Raw genomic sequence first — 27,267 nt, 5'->3', positions numbered from 1 at the left:
TCATGGGCCTATTGCCAGGTTCTCTCTGATGTGCTAGAAATAGGTGTGGCTCAGAAATGGGCTGACCTCTTCCTTTTGTACCTCTCCCTCCAACATATCAACACCACCTCAGAAAATATATATAATTCTTATCTGAACTGTGAACACAGGAGAAACCTCACTTGAGAACAATGCTTTAAAATTTGCTAAAATTATGCACTCAACTTTTTTTTTTTTTTTGCGGTACGCGGGCCTCTCACTGTTGTGGCCTCTCCCGTTGCGGAGCACAGGCTCTGGACGCACAGGCTCAGCGGCCGTGGCTCACGGGCCCAGGCGCTCTGTGGCATGTGGGATCCTCCCGGACCGGGGCACGAACCCGCGTCCCCTGTATCGGCAGGCGGACTCTCAACCACTGCGCCACCAGGGAAGCCCCTATGCACTCAACTTTTATTTCTTAGCTTGGAACATATATGCCCCTCAGCTCTAAATTGTCTGAAAATTTTGCATTTTTGCCATCATGTCGTCTTTTATGGATGGTCTCCAATAGTCAAAGTGGTTCGATGTAAAATTTGCATGGTTTTATGAGGACTATTTATTTTATTTCATTCTAAGAGAATCCAAGAAGCTGTCTCTCTCTTTTCCAGTTGGGATGCAACTGAATGTCTGGATTGGAAAATTCCTGTCTGAGTACACTGGGTATATCATGCACTATCATGCCACTATGTTTAACATCTTTTGAAAGTAGAAACATAGTGTAAGAAATTATCAGGGCTTAAAATGAATGGTATGGTATTCCCACCAGCTTGTTAAGATACCCACCTTGTTGGTGTTGGCGTGTGTGTGTCGAGGGGGGCAGTTTGTGATTTTGCTAAGAGTATGAAAAGGAACTAGAAAACTAACATTTGATTGCATGGGTCTGTAAGTTGCTTTCTATTAGAATTGCTTTTATGTCAAATCATCTGTCTAGCAGAAAGCTTTCTTAATAGGGTATTTTTTTTAATAGGTAGTCTAGAATTCTGTTCTCTTCTATTAGGGTCCATAGGAAAAAGAAGGGAAGATTTCATTCTAAAGAAATGCAGGAACACTAGTTTGTACTAGAAAGTAGAAATGCAGCCTAGCACAGTTGCCCCTAATGATGCTTAAATAAAGGGAATGCAGAGTTAGGGTGGGATGAGGGAGTGATAGATGTTTACATACAAGTTTACAATATGCTTCTAAGCAACACTGCCCTCTACAGATGGTACTCCCAAGGCTTGACTTCAAGGCAACTTTAAGACATTGAAAATAAAATTAATTTGTTGAATGAGATCAGTTGCCTATGGAGGTGAATATCTCCAAGAGTTTTTCTGTTAATAGGTATCCAGTAGCCTCTCCAACACCAAATTCCAATTAACATGGCCAAGAGAGCATAGCCGGAATCTGATTCTAACCAAGGAAGCTGAAACCCACTTAATTAACTATCCTAAGTCTTAACAGAGACTGTGCCAAGAGAAGAGGAAGGATGGGCGTGGAGCCTAGACAAGGAGAACAGAATTAACAGCTATTCAGTTATTGGCAACATGAGTTCTGTACAGCCCAAGAAAGTCATGCTTTGACTGGTTGAATTGAGCTTCCCAGCCTGCTGCAAAGGTTACCCTTAGAGTGGAAATGGATCATATGCCTAACTCCACTGAGTCTTAATTTCCCCATCAGTAGGAGGTGAGTTCAGAGAGGTAATGGGACATACTCCGTAAAGGACCTATGGGCTACTGTGAAGACTTGATTTTTATTCTGAGTGAATGAGAGAGCCATTGGAGGGTTTTGAGCTGAGAATTGATTGGGATTATCAGAAGCTAACATTGTAGAAGGATTAGAAGGATCAAATGATCTAATCCACGTAAAGCATTTAGCACCACGCCTAAACTATTAATAGTGCTCAGCAAGTGGTAATCATGATTGTGATTACCATACTTAAGTGGTGCTATCAAAGCGGCTCCTCTTCACCAAGACTGAATCATGAAGAAATAGAAAATCTGAACAGAACTATTACTAGTAAGGAGGTTGAACCAGAAACCAAAAACCTCCTAACAAAGAAAAGCCTTGGGCCAGATTCACTGGTGAATTTTACCAAACATGTAAAGAATTAACACCAAAAAAACAAAAAAGAATTAACACCAACCCTTCTCAAAAGCTTCCAAAAAATTGAAGAGAGCGGAACACTTCCTAACTCATTCTATGAGGCAAGCATTACCCTGATGTCCAAGTCAGACAAAGACACTACAAGAAAAGAAAACTGGAGATAAATATCCCTGATAACTATTGATGCAACAATCCTCAACAAAATGCTAGCAAACATAATTCCATAACATATTAAAAGGATTACACCGTGACCCAGTGGGATTATACCATTTAATCCTGGAATACAAAGATGGTTCAACATACAAAAAAAAATCAATCAATACAACAACATATTAACAGTATGAAGGGGGAAAATATGATCATATCAATTAATGCAGAAAAAGCATTGAGAAAATTTAATACCCTTTCATGATAAAAATACTCAACAAACTAGGAATAGAAGGAAATTACTTCATATAATAAAGGACATATATGAAAAACCCACATTGTACTCAATGGTAGGATCATACTAAATGGTGAAAGACTGAAAGCTTATCCTCTAAGATCAGGAACAAGACAAGGATGTTCGCTTTTGCCACTTCTGTTGAACACAGTATTGCTGAATAGTATTGAAAGTTCAAGTCAGATCATTTAGACAAGAAAAAGAGATAAAAGGCATCCAAATTGGAAAGGAAGAAGTAAAATTATCTCTGTTCACAGATTATAATGATCTCATATGTATAAAATATAAAAATTCCACAGATATACACACACACAACTATTCAAACTAATAAATGTATTCAGCAAAATCACAAGATGAAAAACCTATGTACAAAAAAACCAATTGCATTTCTACACACCAACAACAAAAGATCAGAAAAGGAAATTAAGAAAACAATTTCATTTCCAATAGCATCAAAAAGAATAGAATACCTAGGGATAAACATAACCTAGGAGGCAAAAGACTTGTGTACTGAAAACTACAAAACATTGCTGAAAGAAATTTAAAAAGGCACAAATAAGTGGAAAGACAAACTATATTCACGGATTAGAAGACCTAATGTTTTTAAGATGTCAACACTATCCAAGCCATCTATAGATTCAATGCAATCCTTATCAAAATCCCAATAATTTTTTTGAAGAAATAGAAAAATCCATCCTAAAATTCATATGGAATCTCAAGGGACCCAAAATAGCCAAAACAGTCTTGAAAAAGAACAAAGTTGGAGGTCTCACATGTCCTGATTTCAAAACTTACTACAAACTACAGTAATCAAAACAGTGTGGTACTAGCATAAAGACAGACATATAGACCAGTGGAATAGAATAGAGGGCCCAGAAATAAACCCTCATATACATGGTCAAATGATTTTTCACAGGGATGCCATGAGCATTCAATGGGGAAAGGATAGTCTTTTCAACATACGGTGTTGGGAAAATTGGATATCCATGTGCAAAAGAATGCATTTGGATCCTTAACTTATACCAGTTATGAAAATTAACTCAAAAGACCTAAATGTAAGAGCTAAGACTATAAAAGTCTAAGAAGAATACATAGAGAAAACTTCATGATATTAGATTTGGCTATGATTTCTTAACTATGACACACAAAGCACAGGCAACAAAAGAATAAATAGATAAATTAGACTTCATCAAAATTAAAATTTTTGTACATCAAAGGACACTATGAACAGAATGAAAAAGCAACCCACAGAATGGGAGAAAACATTTACAAATCATATATCTGACATGGAAGTAATAACCAGAATATATAAGGAACTGCTATAATTCAACAACATAAAATAAACAACTCAATTTAAAAATTGAGGCAAAGGCCTTGAATAGACATTTTTCCAAAGAATATAACAAATGGCCAATATGCACATGAAAAGATGCTCAACATCACTAATCATTAGGGAAATGCAAATCAAAACCACAGTGAGACACCACTTCGCACCCAATAGAATGGCTACTATCAAAACAAACAAAACTTCAAAAAGCAACAAGTGGCGGCATGGATGTGGAGAAATTGGAACACTCGGGCATTGTTGGTGGGAATATAAAGTGGTACAACCACTGTAGAAAACAGTACATCAGCTCCTCAAAAAAGCAAAGATAGAATTACCATATGATTCAGCAATTCTCCTTCTGGGTATATACTCAAAAGAATTGAAGACAAGGTTTTGAAGAGTTATTTGTATACCCATGTTCAGAAAAGCAATAACCTCAATTGCCAGAAGGTGGAAATGACCCAAGAGTTCATTGGTGGATGAATATGTAAACAAAATGTGGTATAAAAATACAATGGAATATTATTCTGCCTTAAAAAGGAAGGACATTCTGACACATTTCAACATGGATGAACCTTGAGGACATTATGCTAAGTGAAATAAGCTAGACACAAAAGGACGATACTGTGTGACTCCACTTAACATGAGGTACTTAGAGTAGTTAAATTCATAGGGACAGGAAGTAGAATGGCAGTTGCCAGGGAGTGGGAAGAGGGGCCAATGGGGAGTCAGTGTTTTATGGATACAGAGTTTGAGCTGGAAAAGATGAAAAAGGTTCTGGAGAAGGATGGTAATGATGATTGCACAACAATGTGAGAGGAGTGACCACCTGAGCCTGTGACACTGCGTCCAGAGCACGATTTGCGTTTTGGGGATGTCTTGGTTACCACTTCTCTGTCTAGTAGCAAAGCCAGCCTGTTACAAAAAGCAGTGCAGTTAGCAACTGCACGACGGGCTCTGTTTCCCTTCCTTTTTGTAAAGTAGACTTTTAGTTAAAATACCCAGGAATGATTTCCAGAACCACAGTTACTTTCTCTTCCTGTGTTAGGCTGGCTACTTTGTTGGCGTAAGAACTAGATGAAGGGACTGCCCCGGTGGTCCAGTGGCAAAGCATCGCCTGCCAACACCGGGGACGCGGGTTCTGTCCCTGAAGATCCCACGTGCCACGGCACAGTGAAGCCCTCACGCCTCAACTAGAGAGAGAGAAGCCCTCACGCTGCAGTGAAGAGCTCGCCTGCCGCAGCTAAGACCTGGCACAGCCAAAAATAAATAAAATAAAATAAAATAAAATAAATAAATATTAAAAAAAAAAGAACTGGATGAAAACTTACCACTGCTATAGAAAGACTTTCTGAAACTTCCAAACTAACTCTGAAGCCCTTAGTTGCTTCTTGTGGGAGCTGTGCCTTTCTTACACTGCCAGATTTGTCAAGGGAGAGGGAGAGAGGAGAAAAACAGCACCATTCAGCTAGTAAGAAGGCAGTGTTAGGTCTGATGTGCAATGATAAAACAAAGTAGAGATCCTTCTCCATATATTCCAGCCCCGCTTGTCTTCCCAAGGCTAAGATGGGAGTCTCTTCCATGTGCTCCTATGGTGTCCAGTGCTGACCCATAAGCCTTCTCGTACTGCACTGGCACTGCCCAGTTACCCAACCGTATCTCCTACTGGAATGTAAGCAGCTTCACGGACTGTGTCTTAAACTATCTTTGTTTCTCCAGGACTACTGCTATCCTGGCACAGATTAAGAACACAGTACTTCTTGGCTGAAAAATAAAGAGTAAACAGCCTACTGCTGTATTTCATTGACTGTACGATCCCACCCATTATAAGACTTTTCCATTGCAAGACCACTAAGAAAGAAAAAATTTATAATCAGAAGATAGCAGCAATTGTAAGACACATTCCACTTTTATGGTTGTTATCACCTTGGTTTTAGTCCTGGATCAGGGAAGAGACGACCGCAAAAAGGTTGAAGACTTATTGGCATCACTTCAGAAATACAGATATGTGCACGTCTGCTTACACAAACGAAAACCTTTCCTCTTTAATTAGTTCACTTGGCCTCCCTATCTTGAGCTTTCCTGCTCAGACCAGATGTTGTTTCACATTGAAATGACTCACCCTCCTGTCTGAACCCCAGGAAACTAAAGACAGATAGAGGGACTCATTTCTCAGCTATGATTATGTGCCAAGGCTGAGCTCTTAAAAAAAAAAAAAAGTATTACTTGTTGCCTCTTCCAAGACAGCTTAAACGATGAGGCTCAGTGCCTCCGAAAGAGAACTATTTTGCCTCCAGGCAAGCTTGTAACAAAGAAGCTTATTCATCATCTTCTGAGAGGAAACATGTCACGACAAAAGTACCAGGTAATGAAAAATCTGGGCAGTCCTATGGCACTTTTAATGGGAAGATTTCACAGCAATCCCACACTGTCATTGACAAAGCCTTGTCATCAGCAGGAGGCAGAGTAGAAAGCATCTCTTTCCATCATGTTATACACCATGAAACTAAGATCAAACAATGTTCAGCAAATTAATAAAAATGAAAGGTATGAATTCCGGTATGAATACTTGACTGTAAATCCTCAAACATCCTACAAAGAATAATGATAAGCAGCAGAAGCGTGTCATAATTCAGAGGATAGACTTTGGCATCAAACAGAACTGGGCTCCAATCCTGGGTCTACTACTCCCTCCCTCTGTGACCTTGGGCAAGTGTCTGACCCTCTCTGAGGCTCAGTGTCCTCATCTGTACAATGGGACTTGTAAGAATATGCGCCTCACTGTAACCATGTAACGATAGGATACTCTATGTAACGCGCTCGGGACAATGGCTGGTGGACAGCAAGTTCTCTGTGAATATCAGCTCCTCAAATCGGAACCAAGACACATGCCCATTTACTACGCCCACGGGACTGCACACCCTGGCACTTAATTTTGCAGTGTTTCCATTTCATCACTCCCAGTTTGGTCTTTTTCTCCTCCTTGCTCAGTTTGGGACCCAGAGTCCACTGCTGCGTTTGCTACCCCGTGGGGTCCTCTCTTCTTTGCCTCCCCCCACCCCATCTTCCTGCTGTTCCTTCTGTGACCATCCTCAGGCTGGGATGATTACAATGACCTCTCAGCTCCAGTCTTCCCAAATCTAATCCATCCTACGTGGCCCCACCTGTTTATCTTCCCACAATGAAATCCCAAGCGTGACATTCCTCTGCTCAAAATTCTCAAAGCTTCCCCACTGCCTTCTCACCACAGCTTTCAAACCACTTTTGGCCTCAATTTACCTTCCCAGATGTCGCTCCAACTTAACCAAACAGATGTACCCGCCTATCCCTATGCTGCATTCCCCTACATTCAAGCTTTTGTTCATACAGTTTCCTTTTATTGCAAGGTCCTCCCCTTCATCTCTGCCTTTAAAAATCCTAACCCTCCTTCTAGACCAACCTCAAATTCCACCTCCCCTGCAATGTTCCTTTCCAGACCTTCCAACCTCCTTTGAAACGTCCTATGTGTATTTCTCTTTGAGACACTTATATTCAGATTCGCATTAGGGCTGGTTCCATCATAAGGCCTGCCTCACCTCTGTGGTCTGTCCTTGGCTTTGTTCCAACCAAGTGGACAACAAATATGGATGTTACCCTGCTGCGTTTAATTGGTTATATTTGAATACACTTATTTACCATGAACCCCTGTGTCACATATGCCACTAACACAGAAAGATAAAATCAAATCAACTCTTGTACTTGCTGCTGTGTTTAGCAACATAGGGTGGGTCCTGGGTTGCTGGAATCTCTACCCAAAAGAAACTCTTCCAGCCCATTAAAATAGGGCATCATTTGTTCCTTTAACTAACGCAGCAGATATAATCTTAGCCATGCCATCCACTAAGCTAACTACGGTACTACTACAAATGTCTTATTCTGGATGTGGGTGTAAACTGAAAATTGAACAAGAAATATTTGGGGTTCTGTTTGTTTTGGATTTTGATTTAGAAAAAAAAATTACAGTTCTTGCTATAACAGAGGGCTTGGTGAAATCCTCGGTCCAATCTCAGAATAGAAGGATGTAGACAGTAGGGCTGAGCTTCAATCATTTAATATAAGCCTGTAGAATGTCAAGTGAAACTATTTTTAAAATCCCATTTTAATCCTATCTTCACTGTTTGGCAGTTCTCATTGCTTGCGTTCAAATCAGCAAGTCAGACGAAAAGCGATTTGTTAAACTAGATAGAAAAAATAATCTTAAAAAATCAGAATATCTTAGTAATGTTTGATGCCAAAGACTTCTCGGTTTTTTCAATCTGGTCCTAAGCTACATGGCCAGGAATACAACCCCAGAATGCTCAAGGGGTGTCTCTGGAAAACATCATTCAAGAAACCCCGCCTCTACACTGTCTCCCAAATTGAGATTACCAGGAACTTTGAAATGATTTTGTAGCTCTATCCAATCAGAAGATTCGACTTGAGGACATGGGGAGGGGGAAGGGTAAGCTGGGACAAAGTGAGAGAGTGGCATGGACGTATATACACTACCAAATGTAAAATAGATAGCTAGTGGGAAGTAGCTACACAGGGAGATCAGCTCGGTGCTCTGTGACCACCTAGAGTGGTGGGAGGGAGGGAGACGCAAGAGGGAAGAGATATGGGGACATATGTATATGTACAACTAATTCACTTTGTTATAAAGCAGAAACTGACACACCATTGTAAAGCAATTATACTCCAATAAAGATGTTCAAACAAACAAACAAAACAAAACAAAAAAACAGTTAAAATCCAGTAATTCCAGAAACAGGAAAGTAGATATATAAATAACTCAAGATGCTGCCTTTTAAGAGCAACGGCACCATTTTTTTCAAATAACTCCCTCTCCTGCCTTTAAGTCTCAGAAAACGATCACAGAAACATCCCCATTACGAATAGGTTTATAGGCCAGTTCCTTTCTTTACTGCTATGCGTACACTGATGGTCCTTTCCAAATTTTCCCAAATGTCATGTGATTCATTTTAAGTAGAGGCAACTTCTTAAATTCTATAACAAACCTTTCGTAGTGTGGATCTTCATATAGATAAATTCACAAACCAGTAAAAAATTTTAAATGCTTTTCCAGACCCTATTTCTCCTCATGTTGTGTTGAGACACTGCTGGTTCTGGAGCACCAGGGGCAGGTAAAGGTCAGTGTTGGCCACTGCCAAGGCCCTGGTGCTTATTGTCATGGCCTCCCTCCGCATCCTTTGAGAACCTTATGAGAATTTAAAAGGCTTTACACACTTCCTCTCACTAGTAAGAGCTCCCCCAATGTCTCACTCACTCATAACGCTAAACAAGCTTGTTTCCTGAAGACACTCACCGAACACTGGACTCTCCCCCACCACCACTCCTTCTACAGTAACACTGGGAACACTCACCGCTGGTGTTTCAATAATTGATGGTCTGGGAATAGAAGTCTGAAAAGTAACTGCTTCACAGTCCGATGCCCCATCTAGAGAGCTGGGCAAATCCACAGGGGTCTCCGCGGGCTGGACAGCAGCGTGGTTACTTGAATTCCGGTTCGCACTGCCATTTCTCTCTGAATGGGTGCCGGAATCTCGCCTTTTCTCTGGAGTTCCTTCTTCCCTTCGTGGGTGACTTGGGTGTCGGCCCGCTTTGGCCTTGGGCTGAACAAAGACGGTGGAAGGGGTATCGGCTGCGCTGGGCTGATCGAAGGGAGCAGTCTCCCTTGTGTCCCCAAAACAAGCAAGCAGCGCTGAGCACGGGAATGGATGCATCCTTCTAGATGGAGATTTCAGGCTTTCAGCCAGCCTTGCCTTCCACCTGGACATGACCTGCAGCGAAACATTACAGAGTTCAAAGGGGGAAAGAAAATTTTCCAGGGATTCTGATCGCCTCCATAGTAGGTGACTCTTCCCTTGCCTGAAGAGAAGGACCTTTAGTGGCTGCCCCCAAATAGAAGGTTAGGAGATGGCCAGGCCACCCTCCCTGAGAGTCACTCGGCAGCCAACCCCGCTTCGGAAGCAGCATCCATTCCCGGCGATTTCACGCTCTTCCTTCCTTGATGCTGTCAGTGGCTAAAGAAAGCTGTCTGTGAGGCATGTGGTTGACTTGGGTTACAGTCCCCAGGCGGGGCAGACACTTCAGTGTAAGGTTGTGCCAAGTCAATGGACAGCTGCTTCAGATTACCTTGGAGGCATAAAGATAATGTAGCTGATAGCATCCACCATAATAGCATCAGCCCGTGTATCAATAACATCACAACAGCCACATAACCTGCTTCGGTTACCCCCTTCAAATATTTATTCCCCCCAACAAAACAAAAGCCGCCCAGTTATGCGTCACAAATGAAGACCCCCAAGAAGGTCCTCGACCCTGGAGGCTGTTTCATTATTAAAATAGGAGGCCGACTTGAATCTTCCGTCTGGAGAGATCCATGTTTGGGTCTGATGTCCCAAGAACTTTTCTCGATCTTTCCTGAATCTTCTCCCAAACAAACTTCCTGGCTTCAGGATCCATATTGTCGCCTGGTAACTACAAACAAGTCTTTGGTAATTTGGTCTTTACTATCCATGCTAAGCCCTTTATTAATTTTCAACAACACCAAAAAAAAAAAAAAAAGGAGCCAACATGAGCAATTAACACAAATATTATGTATGTGTGAATGTGTGTTCTGTCCATCTACTGTGTATATTACTTAATTTTGGAAAATAACCCCCTTTTGAACATAGATCTGTTTTTCAACACATCAATTTGTGAATGGTGAAAGAGAATAAGAATAATGAATTAGGGCTTCCCTGGTGGCGCAGTGGTTGAGAGTCCACCTGCCGATGCAGGGGACGCGGGTTCGTGCCCCGGTCCGGGAGGATCCCACGTGCCGCGGAGCGGCTGGGCCCGTGAGCCATGGCCGCTGGGCCTGCGCGTCCGGAGCCTGTGCTCCGCGGCGGGAGAGGCCACAGCGGTGAGAGGGCCGCGTGCCGCAAAAAAAAAAAAAAAAAAAAAAAAAAAAGAATAATGAATTATAACCACATTCCAAAAGAATGCTCAAAATTGAGATCTTTCCTTAGCCGAGCATCTGCTAGGAATGCTAAAGAAATATAATACTGTAATGGTTTTCCCATTAGTAGTGACTTTCAGGTCCAGATTTCAGGGTATATTGCCCTTTCTAATTTATTTGTTTGCTCTCTCTTTTAATATAATGTCAAGATGTGCTCTTAAGCTCGGACAGGTGGTAGATATTACAGCATGTATCCCCCATTTTATGGAGACAGAAACCGATTCTTTGAAATTTCAAGATTCTAACGCAAGATTCTGCTGTTGAGAAGGGCTAGTTGAAAGCCCAAGACCGCTGCTCTCCTATCTGGGCTCTGAGTCCCATTCGACCTGACAATCATCTTACCAAAATAACAGCTGTACTAGGAATATTGTCCTGAGTGTGCAGCCGTATCGATAATACATGAGGTCAGATACGGTGTGAGGAAGAGTGGCTACAGCATCAAATGAGGACTTTAGTTTTAGTCTTTACCAAACTTTAGAAATAAAATGTAAAAAGCTGTCATTTACTTAAAGGTTACCAAGTAACAGTCCCTGTGCTAAGCCAGATATATCAGACTTCCCAGTCTGGAGAGATCATTCTCCTTTTAATACCCAAGTACAAAGCAGTGCAGATCCCTTTCCATGGAAGCAGGAGGTCCAGGCCTTTAGCAGGCTCCCCCCACCAGGTATTCCTGGGGAGCCCTGGGCCCTGCGTTCTGTGTCTCTTGTGCACTCAGGCAGGATGACTCTGTGATGCTTCCCTACATGCTCTTCCTCAGTACCCTCCCTCCCAAGCAGCTCACAACAAAGCGAGGCTGTAATGGTTAACAAGGCTTTACTGAAGACCCGAGGAGGACAGGAAGGAATTAAAGAGAAGAAAAAATAATTCTTAAACCTGGTTTCGTTCACTCATTCATTTATTCATTCAGCTATGCACCAAGCACCTTCTAGAACTAGAGAGACAGCAGCTAACAGGGCAGCTTTTTTTTTTTTTTTTAAATATTTTTTACTTGTTTATTTATTTTTGTTTGCAGTACGCGGGCCTCTCACTGTTGTGGCCTCTCCCGACACGCAGGCTCAGCAGCCATGGCTCACAGGCCCAGCCGCTCCTCAGCATGTGGTATCCCCCCGGACCAGGGCATGAACCGGTGTCCCCTGCATCGGCAGGCGGATTCTCAACCACTGCGCCACCAGGGAACCCAGGGCAGCTTTTGAGTGGCTACATTCGGTAGACGACTGGGTAAGAAAGCTCCAAGCCCCTCCCTAAGGTCTGTCTCTCTCTTCTTGGCCCCGAACTTGCAGCTCCTCTGCGGAGACCACTGTACCTCCCACAAGGAGCAGTCGCAAGAGTGATAGCCAGAGGGCAGCTCCAGCCCACCTAGAAGAGTGCCTTATCTTCACTAGCGTGGTCGCTAAGTCCAACCTAGAATAACAACATTAACAGGTGATGGTGATTGAGTGTTTATGATCAGACATGAGCCTCAGGAAATTAACTCATTTAATCCTCACAACCCTAGGAGAAAGGTGATATATTAATTCTCGTTTTTACCCATTAGAAAAACAAGACAGAAACTTAAGTAACTTGCCCAAGGTCACAGCACTGCTAAGGAAGAGAGCCAGGATTATGAACCCAGGCAGCTTGGCCTCAGAGTTCATGCTTTTACTTACTATACAGTATCACTTTCCAAACACACACACACACACACACACACACACACTCCAAAGAGGAACTTCCCAACAACCTTCAATCCAGCACTCTACCTCTGGGGATTTATTCTACAGATAAATACATGTGCATAGAGGTATGTCCAAGAATGTTCACGGCAGCAGGGTTTGTAATCACAAAGTTAATTGTTAATCAGTAGAAGACAAGTTAATATATAAGAAAATAGCCATACAGTTGGATACTATGCAGCAATAGAAAAAAAAAAAGATGTGTTTTTTTTTTTAACTATCTAGTTGGCAAAAACATGGGCAAAATATCTGAACAGACACCTCATCTAAGAAGATATACAGATAATAGGTAATATATGAAAAGATGTTCAATATAATTTCTCATTAGAGAATTGCAAATTAAGCAACAATGAGATACCAACACACACCTCTTCAAGTGGCTAAAATCTAAAAAAGCTGATGATACTGAATACCGACAAGAATGCAGAACAACAGAAACTCTCATTCCTTACTAATAGGGATGCAGAATGGGTCATTCATAGTCACTAAAAACTGGAAGCACAGTGTGTCCTTTAATATGCGAATGGATAAACAAACTGTGATACACCCATACAATGGAATGTTATTCAACAACAAAAAGAAAGGAGCTGTCAAACCTCAAAAAGACATGGAGGAGCCTTAAATGCATATTGCTAAGTGAAAAAGGCCAGTCTGAAAGGACTATCTACTGTATGATCCCAATTATATTATATTCTGGAAAAAAGAAACTACAGAGATAATAAAATGATCAGTGTTTGCCAGGGGTCCTATGGGGGTTGGGGTCAGAGGGTAGTGAATAGATTGAAGTCTAAGGGATTTTAGGGTGGTGAAACTCTTCTGTATAATACTGTAATTTTGAATACACGACATTATGCATTTGTCAAAATCCTTAAAACTGTACGACACAAAGAGTGAACTTCAATGTGTGCAAAATTTAAAAATTACTTGGGAAAAAAAAGGATGTAGAGCCTTCCAGTTTAATATGGTGTACTAATGGAGCACACGTATTTATGTCGTCGCCTTTCTAATAAACCGTGAAAATAATAGTAATGGAATCCTTTCAAAGGCTTAAATTCACGACACTAAAGAGAATAGGAAGGCCACTAATATACAAGAAAACTCAACAAATTTCTGTAGAAAAAAAAGCAGATGAAATATTACTAATTAATAAAAAGGAAAAAAAATAAAACCCAGAAAGCCAGCATACTGAGTGGCACCTCATGGAAGCTCTTGGCCCAGGCAGCAGGTACAGTGGAACTAAAGAGTAGGTCTGAAAATGTGGGATAAAATTGAAGGTCTGGGGGCTTCCCTGGTGGTGCAGTGGTTGAGAGTCCACCTGCCAATGCAGGGGACACGGGTTCGTGCCCCGGTCTGGGAAGATCCCACATGCCGCGGAGCGGCTGGGCCCGTGAGCCGTGGCCGCTGAGCCTGCGCGTCCGGAGCCTGTGCTCCGCAACGGTAGAGGCCACAACAATGAGAGGCCCGCGTACTTGAAAAAAAAAAAAAAAAAAAATTAAAGGTCTGAATATGGAAGTTAAAAGTTTCTATACCCTCCCCTACCTACAGACTATAAAATGAATAATGAATAAATTAAAATGAATAAATAAATGAATGGATGCATAAATAAATAAAATGAATGAATAAATTTTAAAAATAAAGATTAAGGTGGGGGTCAGGGTCTTATTGAAACATCTGAGCTATTTAATGAGCTGTGTAATCAGTTCTTATCTAAAGTGTCTAATGAACTGTCAGGATAGCTAGAGTGGATGTCAATATCCAAGAACAAAGACCCTCTTGTTCTTTATATAAACCAGACATTGTAACAGAAAGCTCCCTGCCTGTTCACTTAAAGTGAACAGGTGTGTTGACGAATCCCACCAAGATTCACAGAGCTCCTGTTAACTTCAGACTCCTCTCTCAGGTAAAAATACAGATCATAAGACATCACAAGACATTTAAGAAGAACTGCAACCTCAGTGACAACAACCAAGAGAAACAAAGAAAAGATCGGAGCAGGCGAGAACGAGGGAATGTCAGGGGCGTAGGCAACCGTATCTGCCATTCAAAGTCTGGGGCAAGTATGCAGCAAACTACAGCACAGCTGGATTCTGAGTGATGGGGGAGAGTAAAGGGGGAGAATCTTTGCAACTTGATACCAAGAACGTTCTCTGAGTGCCGCAGGAGGCACGACAGGAATCCTAGAGAATTTGAAAACATTAATTCTCTCTGCCATAAAAACTGTTTACATAGCTATAATAATATAAACACTATGCACACTTTTTTCTCAGAATTAACATACAGACCAGTAAGCAAACTGGTGGCTCTCAAGCAACATTAGGCCTCCAGATGTGTTTTGTTTGGCTGATGACATTTTTAAACATTTATTGCACCGCCGTTAGATCACAGAAACCACCACTCTTTGTGTCCTGCACTCAGTCAGTTCACAAGTTTATATAAACGGAACCCTGAAGAGTTTGTGGTCTAGGGTGGGTATTTGTTATTTTTGGTGCCTAGCATCCTTTCCCCCTTTCTTTTGGTAACAGTACCCTGATTTCCTTTGGGGGAACCCCTTCTGTGCCTTGGGTGGAGCTCCAGGCCTGGTTCCAGAGGTGAGGCTTAGATAATCAGCACACCCAAAGCCCCCCGGTCCCAGCAATGGGTTCAGGGATGGGCACGAGAACACAATATTCCAATCAGGATGACCGGGAAGAAACTCTCTCCTTTCCCCTGAATTTACTGGATTTGAACTTGAGAAAGTGAAAGCTGCCAACATCTTGCCTTCTTGACGGGAGAGAATTTAAGAGGTGAAGAGAGAGAAACTGGGTCCTGATAACACTTTTAAATGAAGCTTTGCATTAAGACCGCATTTCCCCCTAGAGTTTACTGTTAACGTGAGCAAACTTCCTTTCCTGTTTCGTTTGCTTTGGGTTGAGCTTTCCGTCACTCGCTGCTGAAAGAGTTCAAATCAATATATGACCTGCATGTACCAGCAAATCACGGAAGAAGACGTCATTATGGTTACAGAATAGAATGAGAATGGAATCCACCTTGACAATGGCGAAATAAAGGGGGAGCTGAGAGACTTTGAAAAAGGGGAATGTTGTTGCAGAGGAGATAAGTAGAGAGAAGGGTAGATTTGCTCATGTTCTTATATTTCAAAGTCAGAAGATGCTTCCTATGTTCAATGCAAAGAGAAATAAAGTTAAGTGTGGTGTTTGAGGCTGCAGAGGTGACCAGAGGGGGGACTGTAAATAGAGACAGTACAAAATTGGGAAGACTTGGGGTGGAGTAAGTGCAAAATGCTCATCTATCTTATGAGAAAATTAATTGATAACATAGATAACGTCTAGAATTGTTGGAGACATAAGCATATTAGTTAATGGTATTCATCATCCATCATAGCAGAGTGTCAATAGATAATATTTTAAGTCGATAAATTAAGGAGTATAAACGTGTTGTTTATAATGCGGTGCAGTTTACCAGAAAAAATAAACACAGGAGCTACTCTAAGAGGTTGCCTTGAAGGCGTCAGGGCTAGAAGTGAGAAGATGAGACAGACGATTCCCTTCCATTATAAAGCCTTATGTATGGTTCATACTTATATCACGTGCAAGTATTAATACACTTTTTTTAAAGAAAGGAATAGAGTCAATTTACATGTTGCAATAGGGAAAATCTTCAAGATATATTTTGAATGACAAAAGCAAATTGGAAACAAGTTATACATAATATCCTCCCAGTTGTATTAAACACATGTGCATACCTGTAAATATGCCCATATAAATATGTACGTGTGTGTTTACATTTACATAGAAAATTCACAGAAGTGTGTCCAAGAAGTTAGTATCTGCCTAAACATCTGGCCTGGGAAGATGACCCTTTTCATGGTTTACCCTGTTGTTGGACTTTTTTAACCATACGCAAATGTTAATTTTTCAATTAAAAAAAGTCTAGGACAGAAACATTCCAAAGTACCACGTCACCAACATAATCGTCTCTAGGCAGAGTCTCAGATAAAAGTCAAGGATTTAGGGCTTCCCTGGTGGCACAGCGGTTGAGAGTCCGCCTGCCGATGCAGGCGACACAGGTTCGTGACCCGGTCCGGGAGGATCCCACATGCCACGGAGCGGCTGGACCCGTGAGCCGTGGCCGCTGAGCCTGCGCGTCCGGAGCCTGTGCTCCGCAACAGGAGAGGCCACAACAGTGAGAGACCCAAGTACCGCAAAAAAAAAAAAAAAAAAAGTCAAGGATTTGGCTGAAATGACCTCTCCAAAGAGAATACTAACAGAGTTGTCTCGGTCACCTAAGAGTGAATGAGTCATTGCGTGCCATCATCGGAACGCCTTGAGGACATGGGTCATTCTCCATACAGAAGTCCTAGGTGGAACGCTAACACTGCGGCACGTTTATTTAAATGCTATTTATTGAGAAGCCACTGTATGTCAGATTCTGAGTTCCGTGTTGCCGTGGACATACTAGCCAAACAAGATAGGATCCTTGCTTTCCTGGAGTTCCAAGGCCAGTGGGGCAGGAGAGGGAGTGTGCTAAGTGGTAAGGGAAACCCACTGGCTCCCAGAAATGAAATGTGACTTGTGTGGGGAAGGATGGCTGACCTCACAGCCCAGGTCCAAGGACGTTCACTTTCTCCATGGGATCCCGCTCGTCACTGCCCTGCCGCACAACCTGGGGGTGGTAGGAGCGGGGGCACTGCCCTCCCCTTTGCAAATCCAGCCCAAGAAAACCACACCTGTCGCTTCTCCTCCACGGCTCAGCCGATACTAGTTTGCGGTTATGATGGTTGATTTTAGGTGTCAGCTTGACCAGGCTAAGGGATGCCCACATCGCTGGTAAAACACGCTCTCTGGGTGTGTCCATGAGGGTATCTCCAGGAAGGATGAGCACTTGAATGCGTAGACCCCCTCCCCAGTGTGGGTGGGCACCCGCCAGGCCGCTGAGGGCCCCAAGAGCACAAAAAGTGGAGGAAGAATGAATTCATTCTCTCTCTGCTTGAGGTGAGACATCTACCTTTACCTGCCCTCAGGCATCGGTGCCCCTGGTTCTCTGACTGTGGGGTTCAGATAGGGCTTTACACCATCAGCTCCCCAGTTCTCGGGCCTTTGGACTAGGACCGAATCACAGCAGCTTGCGTGACTCTCTAGCTCACAGACAGCAGGCAGTGAGACCTCTCGGCCTCTATAGTCATGTGAGCCAGTTCCTATAATAAATCTCTTATATCTACTTACCTATCTATCTAAATATCTATCTATCCATTGGTTCTGTTTCTCTGAAGAGACCTGACTAATCTACATAGTGGTGTGGAAGCAGACTTTACTGATTACAAAAGGGAATTAGATCTCTCAAAACCCTGTTTTCTTTTTTTTCACTAGCTGCTAGGTAACATCGCTCAGTGCCCCAAAGCCCCAGGAGAGCCCTGCAGCATCCCCCAGGGCTTCCCCCCACCTCCTTCCTGTCCAGGCTCCAAGCGGCAATGACCATCTTACCCCTCTAGACTCCTTAGAGACTAAGCTCAAGAGACAAGGCCCCGAGAGAGGAAGGGGCTCCCTCTCCCTCCCGATAGCCAACTTGCTAGGTATTTCCTGCCCGAGTGTGACTGACCCTGGGAACATCCCCTGTCCCAACAGAAGACTTTCCTTGCCCCGGGCCTTACCCACTTCCCACCAAGGCAATCACACCAGAATTCAGGGGTCCAACACCGAGTCCCTGAAAGTAGCAGGAGGGGTCAGCTTCCTCCTCAGTGTGGAGAAAGGAAGGTCACCTAACCAAGAGAGGAATGGCAGGGGAGGGACAGGAAACAGGCCCCTCAGGTGTCAGACCCAGAAACACAGCTGTGCTTCCAGACAAGGCCAGTAACAGTGCATCGTGTGATTTCACATCCTCTCCCCCTCCTCGTATTTATTTTAAAATCAAAGTGAATTAAAAATAAGTTAAAAAAAGGAAACAAAAATTAAAACAAAGCAAAAAATAAATTAAAATATGCTTCCCTTTTTTTCTGGTAAAAATTTCTCAAACATTTCTGAGACCATTGAAAACGCCCTAATTTGTTGCAAAATAAGATTTGACTATGTGCCTCAGACAGAGACTGTCCTACCCTCGCATTTCCAGAATTCTCTTTACCCCTTTTCTTAATCCTCACACAGAAGTTCCAGCTGATTACAACATGATCTTCCTTGGGGAGCAAAAGCAAAAGCTTCTCTGCTTTCCACCTGAAAGCACAGCTGAAATTAAAAGGGCTGATACGTCAGGTAGGCTGAAAAAAGCCAACCTTCTCTGATGCTCAGCAAATCTCCAAGCTTCAGGATTATATTTCCATCATTACAGCTTCCACGAATACTTCTGGGGAAATACTGATATATCAGGTTCCTAATTAGCCTCCTTCCATGGGGCCCTTGATCTTTGGGTGAAGTCAAATATTCCCCAGATGTGCCCGTTTCCCAGCTCCTTCCACCATTCTTCTTGGTCCACAGCCGGCCACTGAGGGGTGTATTCAGCCCCCAGGGTGGCCATAGGAATACGCAGTGGGTGTTGGGGGCAGTACTGGTGAGTTCATAAAGGCAGATAGAATTATATCCTTATGTCGGTGGCTAGTCCATCTCAGTACACAGTCATTATGATGTCTTACCCATAGACAGAGTCTGGATATGCATAACGTTTTGCTCCAGCAATTTCAGAGTAAAAAGGCATCTGCCCTAGACCACACACCTCATGTCCTTTCCCAATAGTGGCACCTGGGCAGTGGTTCATCCTGTGTTCACATCTCACCTTACTTAGGACTTACAGCCCCTTGCAGTCTCCATCCTCCTGCGGCAGGTGTGGTAACCATGCTTGTTTTCCTGCTCTACCAGCAGGTGCTGATGAAGGGATGAAGAGGGTAGGTCCCCTGGCTGGTTGGCCACAAATTAAAAATCTTTTAACTGTAGTAAAAAAAATCTTTTTACTGTAGTTTAAAAAAGGGGGATTATAAAGCATCATATATGATCTCATTTGTTAAAAAAAGAGAAACTGAATTTTAAATAAAAAGCAAATATGTGTTCTGATGTGGTTCAAAGTTCTAAATGACTAAAGAGTAGTAAAATGACAGTATAGGAATCTAACTAAAATAACATTAAAATAATGTCTTAGCTCTGGATTCTATAACAAAATACCATAGACTGAGGGGCTTAAACATCATACATTTATTTCTCACAGTTCTAGGCTGGGAAGTCTAAGATCAAGGTGCCAGCCAATTCCATTCCAGGTGAGGGCTCTCTTCCTGGCTTGCAGATGGCCTCCTTCTCTCTGCATCCTCACAGGGCAGAGAGAGAGCTCTGGTGACTCTTCCTGTTCTTAGAAGAACACTAATCCCATCATGGGGGCCCTCTCTCATGACCTCATCTTGAACGTAAGTATATGCCAAAGGCCCCACCTCCAAACACCATCACATTGAGGGTTAGAGCTTCAACATGTGAATTTTGGGAGGACACAAACATTACAGAAGAAGAAATAGAAGACAACAGATATAAAAGGAAACTGCAGGAGAGTGAAACTCTCTTAGCTGACTGAAACCCACATGTCTGAAAAGGATACAAAATGATAAACAAGCTAATCTTCTCCACTGAACTGCCTCTCCACACCTCCACTCTTCCCCAGTCCATCCAAAAGCTTAGAAATTGGAGGCACCTGGTAATTTCGAGGTTGGGAGGATGGGAGATCGTTCGAAAATTTGTTAAAGAGGGCTCAGATAATGATGTCCTTTCTCTAGTCCATGCAGCCAAGGAACTGCTCCCTCCTCATCCCCCACAGAAGACTAGACTGTTATTCCCTGGAGAATTGAATCAGAAAGTTTCTGGGCTTGAGTCTAGGGAAAGAGGAATGCATGGAAATGAACAATAAGAGAGAAGACAGAAGAAAATAAGAAGATCAATCCAGCAGGTTTAATGTCTGGTGAATAGATATTCCAAAAGGAGAGAACATTGAAAACGATGGATAAGAAATTATTAAGAAAGGAAGGAAGAATGAAGGGAGGGAGGGAGAGAAGAAAAAATGAACTCTCAGCCTTTGCTGTTATTCCAGCAATAACTACCTGTTTCCATATTCCTTATAATTATTAATCCCCCTTTTAAAAAATGCCTAAAACATTGCACACACCCCATTACCACAGAAAGTTTTTATCAGACAGCACCATTCTAACTATTGCTTTAGATGTGTCCCTCAAAATTTTTGACATATGCTGTTGCCATTGTTTTTCAATTCTAGTATCTCAGAATTTCCCTATTTTTCTTCTTACCAGGTTATAGGTAATATGTTATTTAGTTTCTAGACATACGTTTGTTTGTTTTAGATATCCTGTTGTTACTGATTTCTGTTTTTTCTTTTTAATTTTTATTTTATTTATTTATTTTTGGCTGCATTGGGTCTTCCTTGCTGTGCACGGGCTTTTTCTACCTGCAGCGAGCAGGGGCTACTCTTCAATGCGGTGCACGGGCTTCTCATGACAGTGGCTTCTCTTGTTGCAGAGCACGGGCTCTAGGCGGGCGAGCTTCAGTAGTTGTGGCTCACTGGCTCTAGAGCTCAGGCTCAGTAGTTGTGGCACATGGGCTTAGTTGCTCCATGGCACGTGGGATCTTCTCGGCAGGACTCGAACCCACGTCCCCTGCATTGGCAGGTGGATTCTTAATCACTGCACCACCAGGGAAGCCCTCCAACCATTTTTCATAGTAGTCAGAGCACAAGATTTATATGATATTTGTTCTTTGGAATCTACTGAGGTTTCTCTCATGACCTAGTATGTGTTCAGTATGTATATATTATATGTGTACTTGGGAAAAGTGTGTATTCTTTGCTAGGTAACAAATTCTAATTATGTATCTAAGTTAGGCTGAATAGTGGCCCCTAAAGATATCCGTGTCCTAATCCCCAGAACCTGTGAATATTATCTTACATGAAAAAAGGGACTTTGCAGATGTGATTAAGTTAAGGACTTTGAAATGGGGAGTTTATCCTGGATTATCCAGGTGGGCCCTGGATGCAATCAGAAGTGTCCTTATAAGAGGGAGATTTGAGTACAGAAAAGGAGAGGGCAGTGATGATGAAAGCAGAGATCGTAGTGATGCTGCCACAAGCCAAGGAATGCCAGCAACTCTAGAAAGAAGCTGGAGGAGACAGGGAACTGAATCTTCCCTGGAGTCTCGAGGAGGAACAGGTTAAAGACATCTTGACTTCAACCTCCTAAGACTTATTTTGGATCTCTGGACTCCAGAACTGTAACAGAATTCAGTTGTGTTGTTTTATACCACTAGGTTTGTAGTAATTTTACAGCATCTGATATTTTGGTTCTTACTTGCATTATTCTGATTTATATCTTTCTTACTTTTAGTCTGCTTGTTTTTTTATAAATTTCTGAGATAATAATTTTAAAACCTCTAACTCTATGTATTGATTTATATATTTTTCCCCCCACACTATCAATTGCCTTTTATACTTTGAGGGTATTTTGTTAGCTGCATATATATTCATGACGATTATATCTTCTTGCTCTATTTATTCCTTTTGTAGGAACATCCCTCTTTTTTCCTTAATATGTTTTCATGCTTTTAATACTGTTTTATTGGATATTAAAATTGTCTCCCATGTTAAAAGTTTGGCTACCCTCACTAGAACAAATTTGAGGGAGTATCTACTTCTTTACTCCACTGCCTTCCAATTCAAACTCATACATACATACAAATATACACATACATACACACAAATAGATATAGAAATAAATACATATATGTGTATGTGTGTATATATGTATATGTTTACAATAATTCATATATATACATGGGTTAGTATAAATACAAATGTTTCTTGGCTTGGCCCCTGAGAGGACCTAGAAGTAGTGACACCCTAGTGGCAATGAGCACACCTGGTTCCAACATCCTGGTTTCTAAGTACCATTCTCCAATAAAAGGAAACAGGGCTCTTTACAGGAGCGATTGGGGCCGAGAAAATACCAGATGAGCCTAGAGCACCTGAAGGTGCTAGAAAGTAAGGAAGTACTAAAAAGGATGGTGGCATATTAAAAAGAACACAAAAGTCAACTTGGAAGAGCGCTCAATGGCTAAAGCTGGAATAAATTAAGCAATAAAATAAATAATGATAATGTTGGATTATAATCCAAAAATTAAAATTAAGATTAAACTAATATAAATAACTGAATAAATAAATAGCAGAGAAGGAGCAACTCTTTCTTATAGAAGAACACAAATTAATAAAGATAGAAATGAGGGAAATAGAAAATTGCCATTAGAATACCACATGGATTAAGGAGAATTACTATGGAATAAAGAATTATAATTTCCCAAAGGACAGGATTGTCCACCATAACATTTACATTTTCCCAAGGCAACGTATTTTGGTTACTGTATCAATCAGGGTCTAAGCAGGCAACAGATGGTATACTCACAATGTGATATTAATGGGACTGAATGAGGGACCATGTATAGAGATGGGGGCGGGTTTAACAAGGGGAAGGCAAAGCATCCTGACCCATGGATCTGAAAGGTCAAGGGGAGGGTGCCACAGGCCAGAGGTAGCTAGAGCCCTGGAAGTAGGGTTACCTGACAGCAGCTGTGAGAAATGCACGCACTGCCAGCACTGCGGTGACACAGGCAGGGAACAGGGAAGATAAATACCCGACCTCTCACTCTCCTGCCCTCTGATCTCCTGCTGGTGCCTCCCATTGGCCAAACCCAAGGCCAACAGGAAGCCCAAAGGCAGACAGACCACAGAGGCCTGCCTCCTGGGATACACGACAGGGCAAGACGCATAGAGAATGGTTCTAGGAGGACAAATGGAGAATGTTTACATAGATAAGGAAAAAAATCATGAATTTTAATTTCATTAAGATGTGTATGAGTTGAATTGTGTCCCCCCCAAAAGATACGTTGAAGTCCCACCCCACCCCAGTACCTCAGAATGTAACTTTATTGGGAAATAGGGTCATTGCAGATATAATTAGTTAAGATGTGATCATGATGAAGTAGGGTGGTCCCTTAATCCAACATGACTGGTGTCTTTAAAAGAAAAAGGAGAAGAGACACAGAAACAGACGCACAGGGAGAATGTCACATGACCACAGAGGCAGTGATGGGAGTGATGTATCGACAAGACGAGGAACAACAAAGATTGATGGTGAATACCAGAAGCTAGAAGAGCCAAGGAAGGGTCTCCCCAAAAGGTTTCAAAGGGAGCATGTCCCTGCCTACACCTTGATTTTGGACTTCTAGCCTCCAGAACTGTAAGACAATACATTTCTGTTGTATTTAAGCCACCCAGTTGGCAGTACTTTGTGACGGCAGACCCAGTTAAAATACAGTGTGTTTACATGAATCAGGAAAGAAATCATGATTTTTAATTTTGGTCACATAGAAAACTTTTCATCTAGTGAAACCCACAATTTTCCTAATAGTCTTTATATTTCAGTCTTGGGACAGCAGCATTTGAAAAAAATAATTTCAAAGACTTCAAGGATGTATTTTGAAAGCATATTATCATCTAGGTTTTGCATGTACATCATCAATATTGTGCAGTGAGAATTAATATTCATATTAATCTCTGTTAGAGAATCCTTTGCTTCATATAACAAATTATACTTCACATACTTCATTTACTTGTGCAGGAAATGGACCGAAAAACACATCTAAGACATCAACAGCTAAGTTTAGGATAGAACGGCTTTTTATGTTCACTCACATTTAACCAGAAAAATTTAAATTTTAAAACGATTGCCCACGAAGTTAATAACTATTATTATATCACAGCTATCCTCACTCTTTATTTGATGAGGTGTTGCTTTTACCATCCCAAGCATCTTATGATGTCTGATAGCATAGCTGGAGAGAGGATGGGGCCAACCACAGGCTGCATCTGCTATCCATGGGAAATAATCAGAGTAACAAGCTATCAACCTAGAGCAGGACCAAATACGTTTTTGAGATTTCTCAGTAGATTGCCACCTGCTGGTTGGAAGATCACATCTCTGTATGAACTTGTTCGTCTTACTACACAGATGAAAAATAAGACAAGTGTGGCTGGGGCCATAGTAATGCATTTGAAACAGCAGTGGGCTATAAGTCAGAGGTCTCACAAGGGCGTCCCAACTCTGCCTCTGCAGAGCTACTTGACCATGAACAAATCATGAAGTCTCTGTTGGCTTTCATTTCTTCAGGTAGAAAATAAAGGTCTAAGTGCTACTTCTGCTCTGGGACCATTCTGGGAGGGTTTCTCTGTCAGAGATCAATGAATTAACGTCCATTATTAAATAATTTTAATGAATAAGATTATATCTAAATCCCTGATCTGTAAATACACTAGCCTTCAATTGTTGTGATACATGAGAAAATCAGGGAATTATGATGTGTGTGGATTTTCAGATGCTTAAGAAATGGTTCAGACTGACCAACAGACCGTGCTCTGAGCGTAGGGTCACTGAGGTCGCCTTGTCGAGGACAGCTGTGAGTTTGTCCAGGAGATTCCCCTCCTTTACCTTGGAGGTTCCCAGTTCCCCCTGCCTTTAGGAACAGTCTGTCAACTGGTTAGCCTGCTTTTCTAAGATCACTCTCATATCACCTTTAAGAGTTGAGCTCAGAAAACAATAACAGAAGCACTCTTGCTGTTTTTTTTTCTTTTTTTTTTTGGGTCTCAGTATCCTTGGCTTTCTCTTCTTCCACCTGAATTAATTGTACCAGAATTAATTCTGTAACCAGAAGCATATTAGGGGGGCCTTCAGGCTTCTCAAGCAGCCTGAAGCTTGCTAACAGAGACTGTAAGTGGATGCAACGAGCATCTATTAGATTTCCTCTCACATTACTGTACTTCAAAGCCCCTTCCTCCACTGCCTTTGTAAAAGTGTCTCCCCTGCACATTGAAAGGTCATTGCATCAGTTTTCATAACCATCAGTTATAATGGTTTGGGCAGCAAGAGAAAAACAACTCAAGCCAAAATGTGTGCAGCAAAATAAGGAATTTGTTGGCTCACATAGGAGAATGTAGAACTGGCTTTGGACAAGGTTATCCACAGGGAATACACAGACGCACTCCTCTCTCCCCCGGCCATTTCCAGCCACCACTTGAAAGCTCTCAAGTCATTCCCATAAAGGAAGGAGCTCAAAACCTTACGCTTTTAGGTACTCAATAGTTTTGCGCCCTTTTCTAAACTTGTCTTGGGTATCCAGGATCTAAATACACCTTATGTCTGAAAGTTACTCATAGGGCACTTCCCTGGTTTAGCTTTTTGGATCTTGGCCAGCTTCTCACTTCTGTCAGAGTAATCTATCTTTGCTCACACATTAGCAGACCTAGCTTCAGATGTTACCAATTGTGACCAAGGTTATACTGAACTCTGTGTACTGAGAACTAATATTATTAGGAGGGGAAAGAAAAATATAACCAAAGGAAGGCTAGCAGCTCCTAGCCTTGTTCTCATCTATGCTAAGAATTGTATTCCGGGGGGCGGGGTGTGGGATAAATTGGGATTGACATATATACACTACTATGTATCAAATAGTTAACTAAGAAGAACCTGCTGTATAGCACAGGGAACTCCACTTTGCTGTATAGTAGAAACTAACACAACATTGTAAAACAACTATACCCCAATAAAAAAATTTTTTAATTAAAAAAAAATTGTATTCAAGATACCAAAAAAAAAAAACAAAACCAAAGACTCAATAAACACCAGAGCAGAGAATGGGACTAGGAGGCAATATCTATTCATTTTGTTCTCTGATCCCAACATATCCTGAAAATAATTTTAAATATGTATTTTTGAGTTTTAAATATACATGTACCTACATATATATATATATATATATATACACATATCTCTACATTTTTACATGCAGAGATAGAGAAAATTCTGGAATACGTGGAACCAGAACGTGTCAGACATAGACTAAGTCACCAAAGTTCCCTTGAACTATTCCCATTCCTTTGTGATGTTATGTTGCTTAAGACGTTAACGGGATAACTCAAAATAATGCTATAGGTACCTCCCACCCTAATACAGTAGCAACTTAATTACTTTCATGATGTTGCTATATAATTTGTAAAAGCACTTTTGTTTCTTAGAGCTGCCTACTTTCTTAAATATTAGATATTTCTAGGAAAGTTTTAAATTATTTATTACATATTTAATGTTACACAGTCTAGGAAAACTGGTACTCAAAACATCTATAATTTCACCACCCTACAATGAATATAAATTCTAGTCATTTTATTTGAATAATTTCTCCCATATCATAGATAATATACAATTTTATAATCCTATTTTTTCACTTGTTATAGCATATATTTCACACTGCTACACAGTCTTGACATCATTGTTTTCAGTGGCTGCCTGTTACATGTTATATAGCTACTTTCTGCTTTTCACTATAATAAATATACTGGGAGGAGAACTTTCATGAATATCGCCTTTTCTCTATATTTTAGATTACCCCAAGATAATAGCACAAAGTCTGTTAGTCAAGATATTAGCACAAAGAATATAAATATTTTCATGGTTCTTGAAGTTGTCAAATCTTCTCCAGAAAGAGTGAATTTTATTTCTTTTTAACAGTAGTCAGCGGACTCCTTGGATAAGACAAAAGCACTAAGGGGAGGGTTGCAGAACAAGATTCTGTCAGCC

At 41.5% G+C, this 27,267-nt stretch overlaps 1 protein-coding gene across 1 annotated transcript in view; it reads right to left on the bottom strand.

Annotated features, from left to right (window-relative positions):
* Positions 1 to 9,682, bottom strand: part of FAM107B (family with sequence similarity 107 member B) — a 210,020-nt gene extending 200,338 nt beyond the window's left edge. Inside the window, exon 1 of the mRNA XM_024738117.1 lies at positions 9,272 to 9,682. Within this exon, the coding sequence (XP_024593885.1) occupies positions 9,272 to 9,682 (411 nt within the window). The remainder of the gene's footprint in view (positions 1 to 9,271) is intronic.
* Between the last annotated feature and the right edge of the window lie 17,585 nt (positions 9,683 to 27,267).

Source organism: Neophocaena asiaeorientalis, unplaced genomic scaffold, assembly GCF_003031525.2.
Source record: "Neophocaena asiaeorientalis asiaeorientalis breed wild unplaced genomic scaffold, Neophocaena_asiaeorientalis_V1.1 scaffold889, whole genome shotgun sequence".
Classification (NCBI taxonomy): Eukaryota; Metazoa; Chordata; class Mammalia; order Artiodactyla; family Phocoenidae; genus Neophocaena; species Neophocaena asiaeorientalis.
The sequence above is the reverse complement of the archived record's forward strand: the minus strand, read 5'-3'. Positions and strand labels throughout refer to the sequence as shown.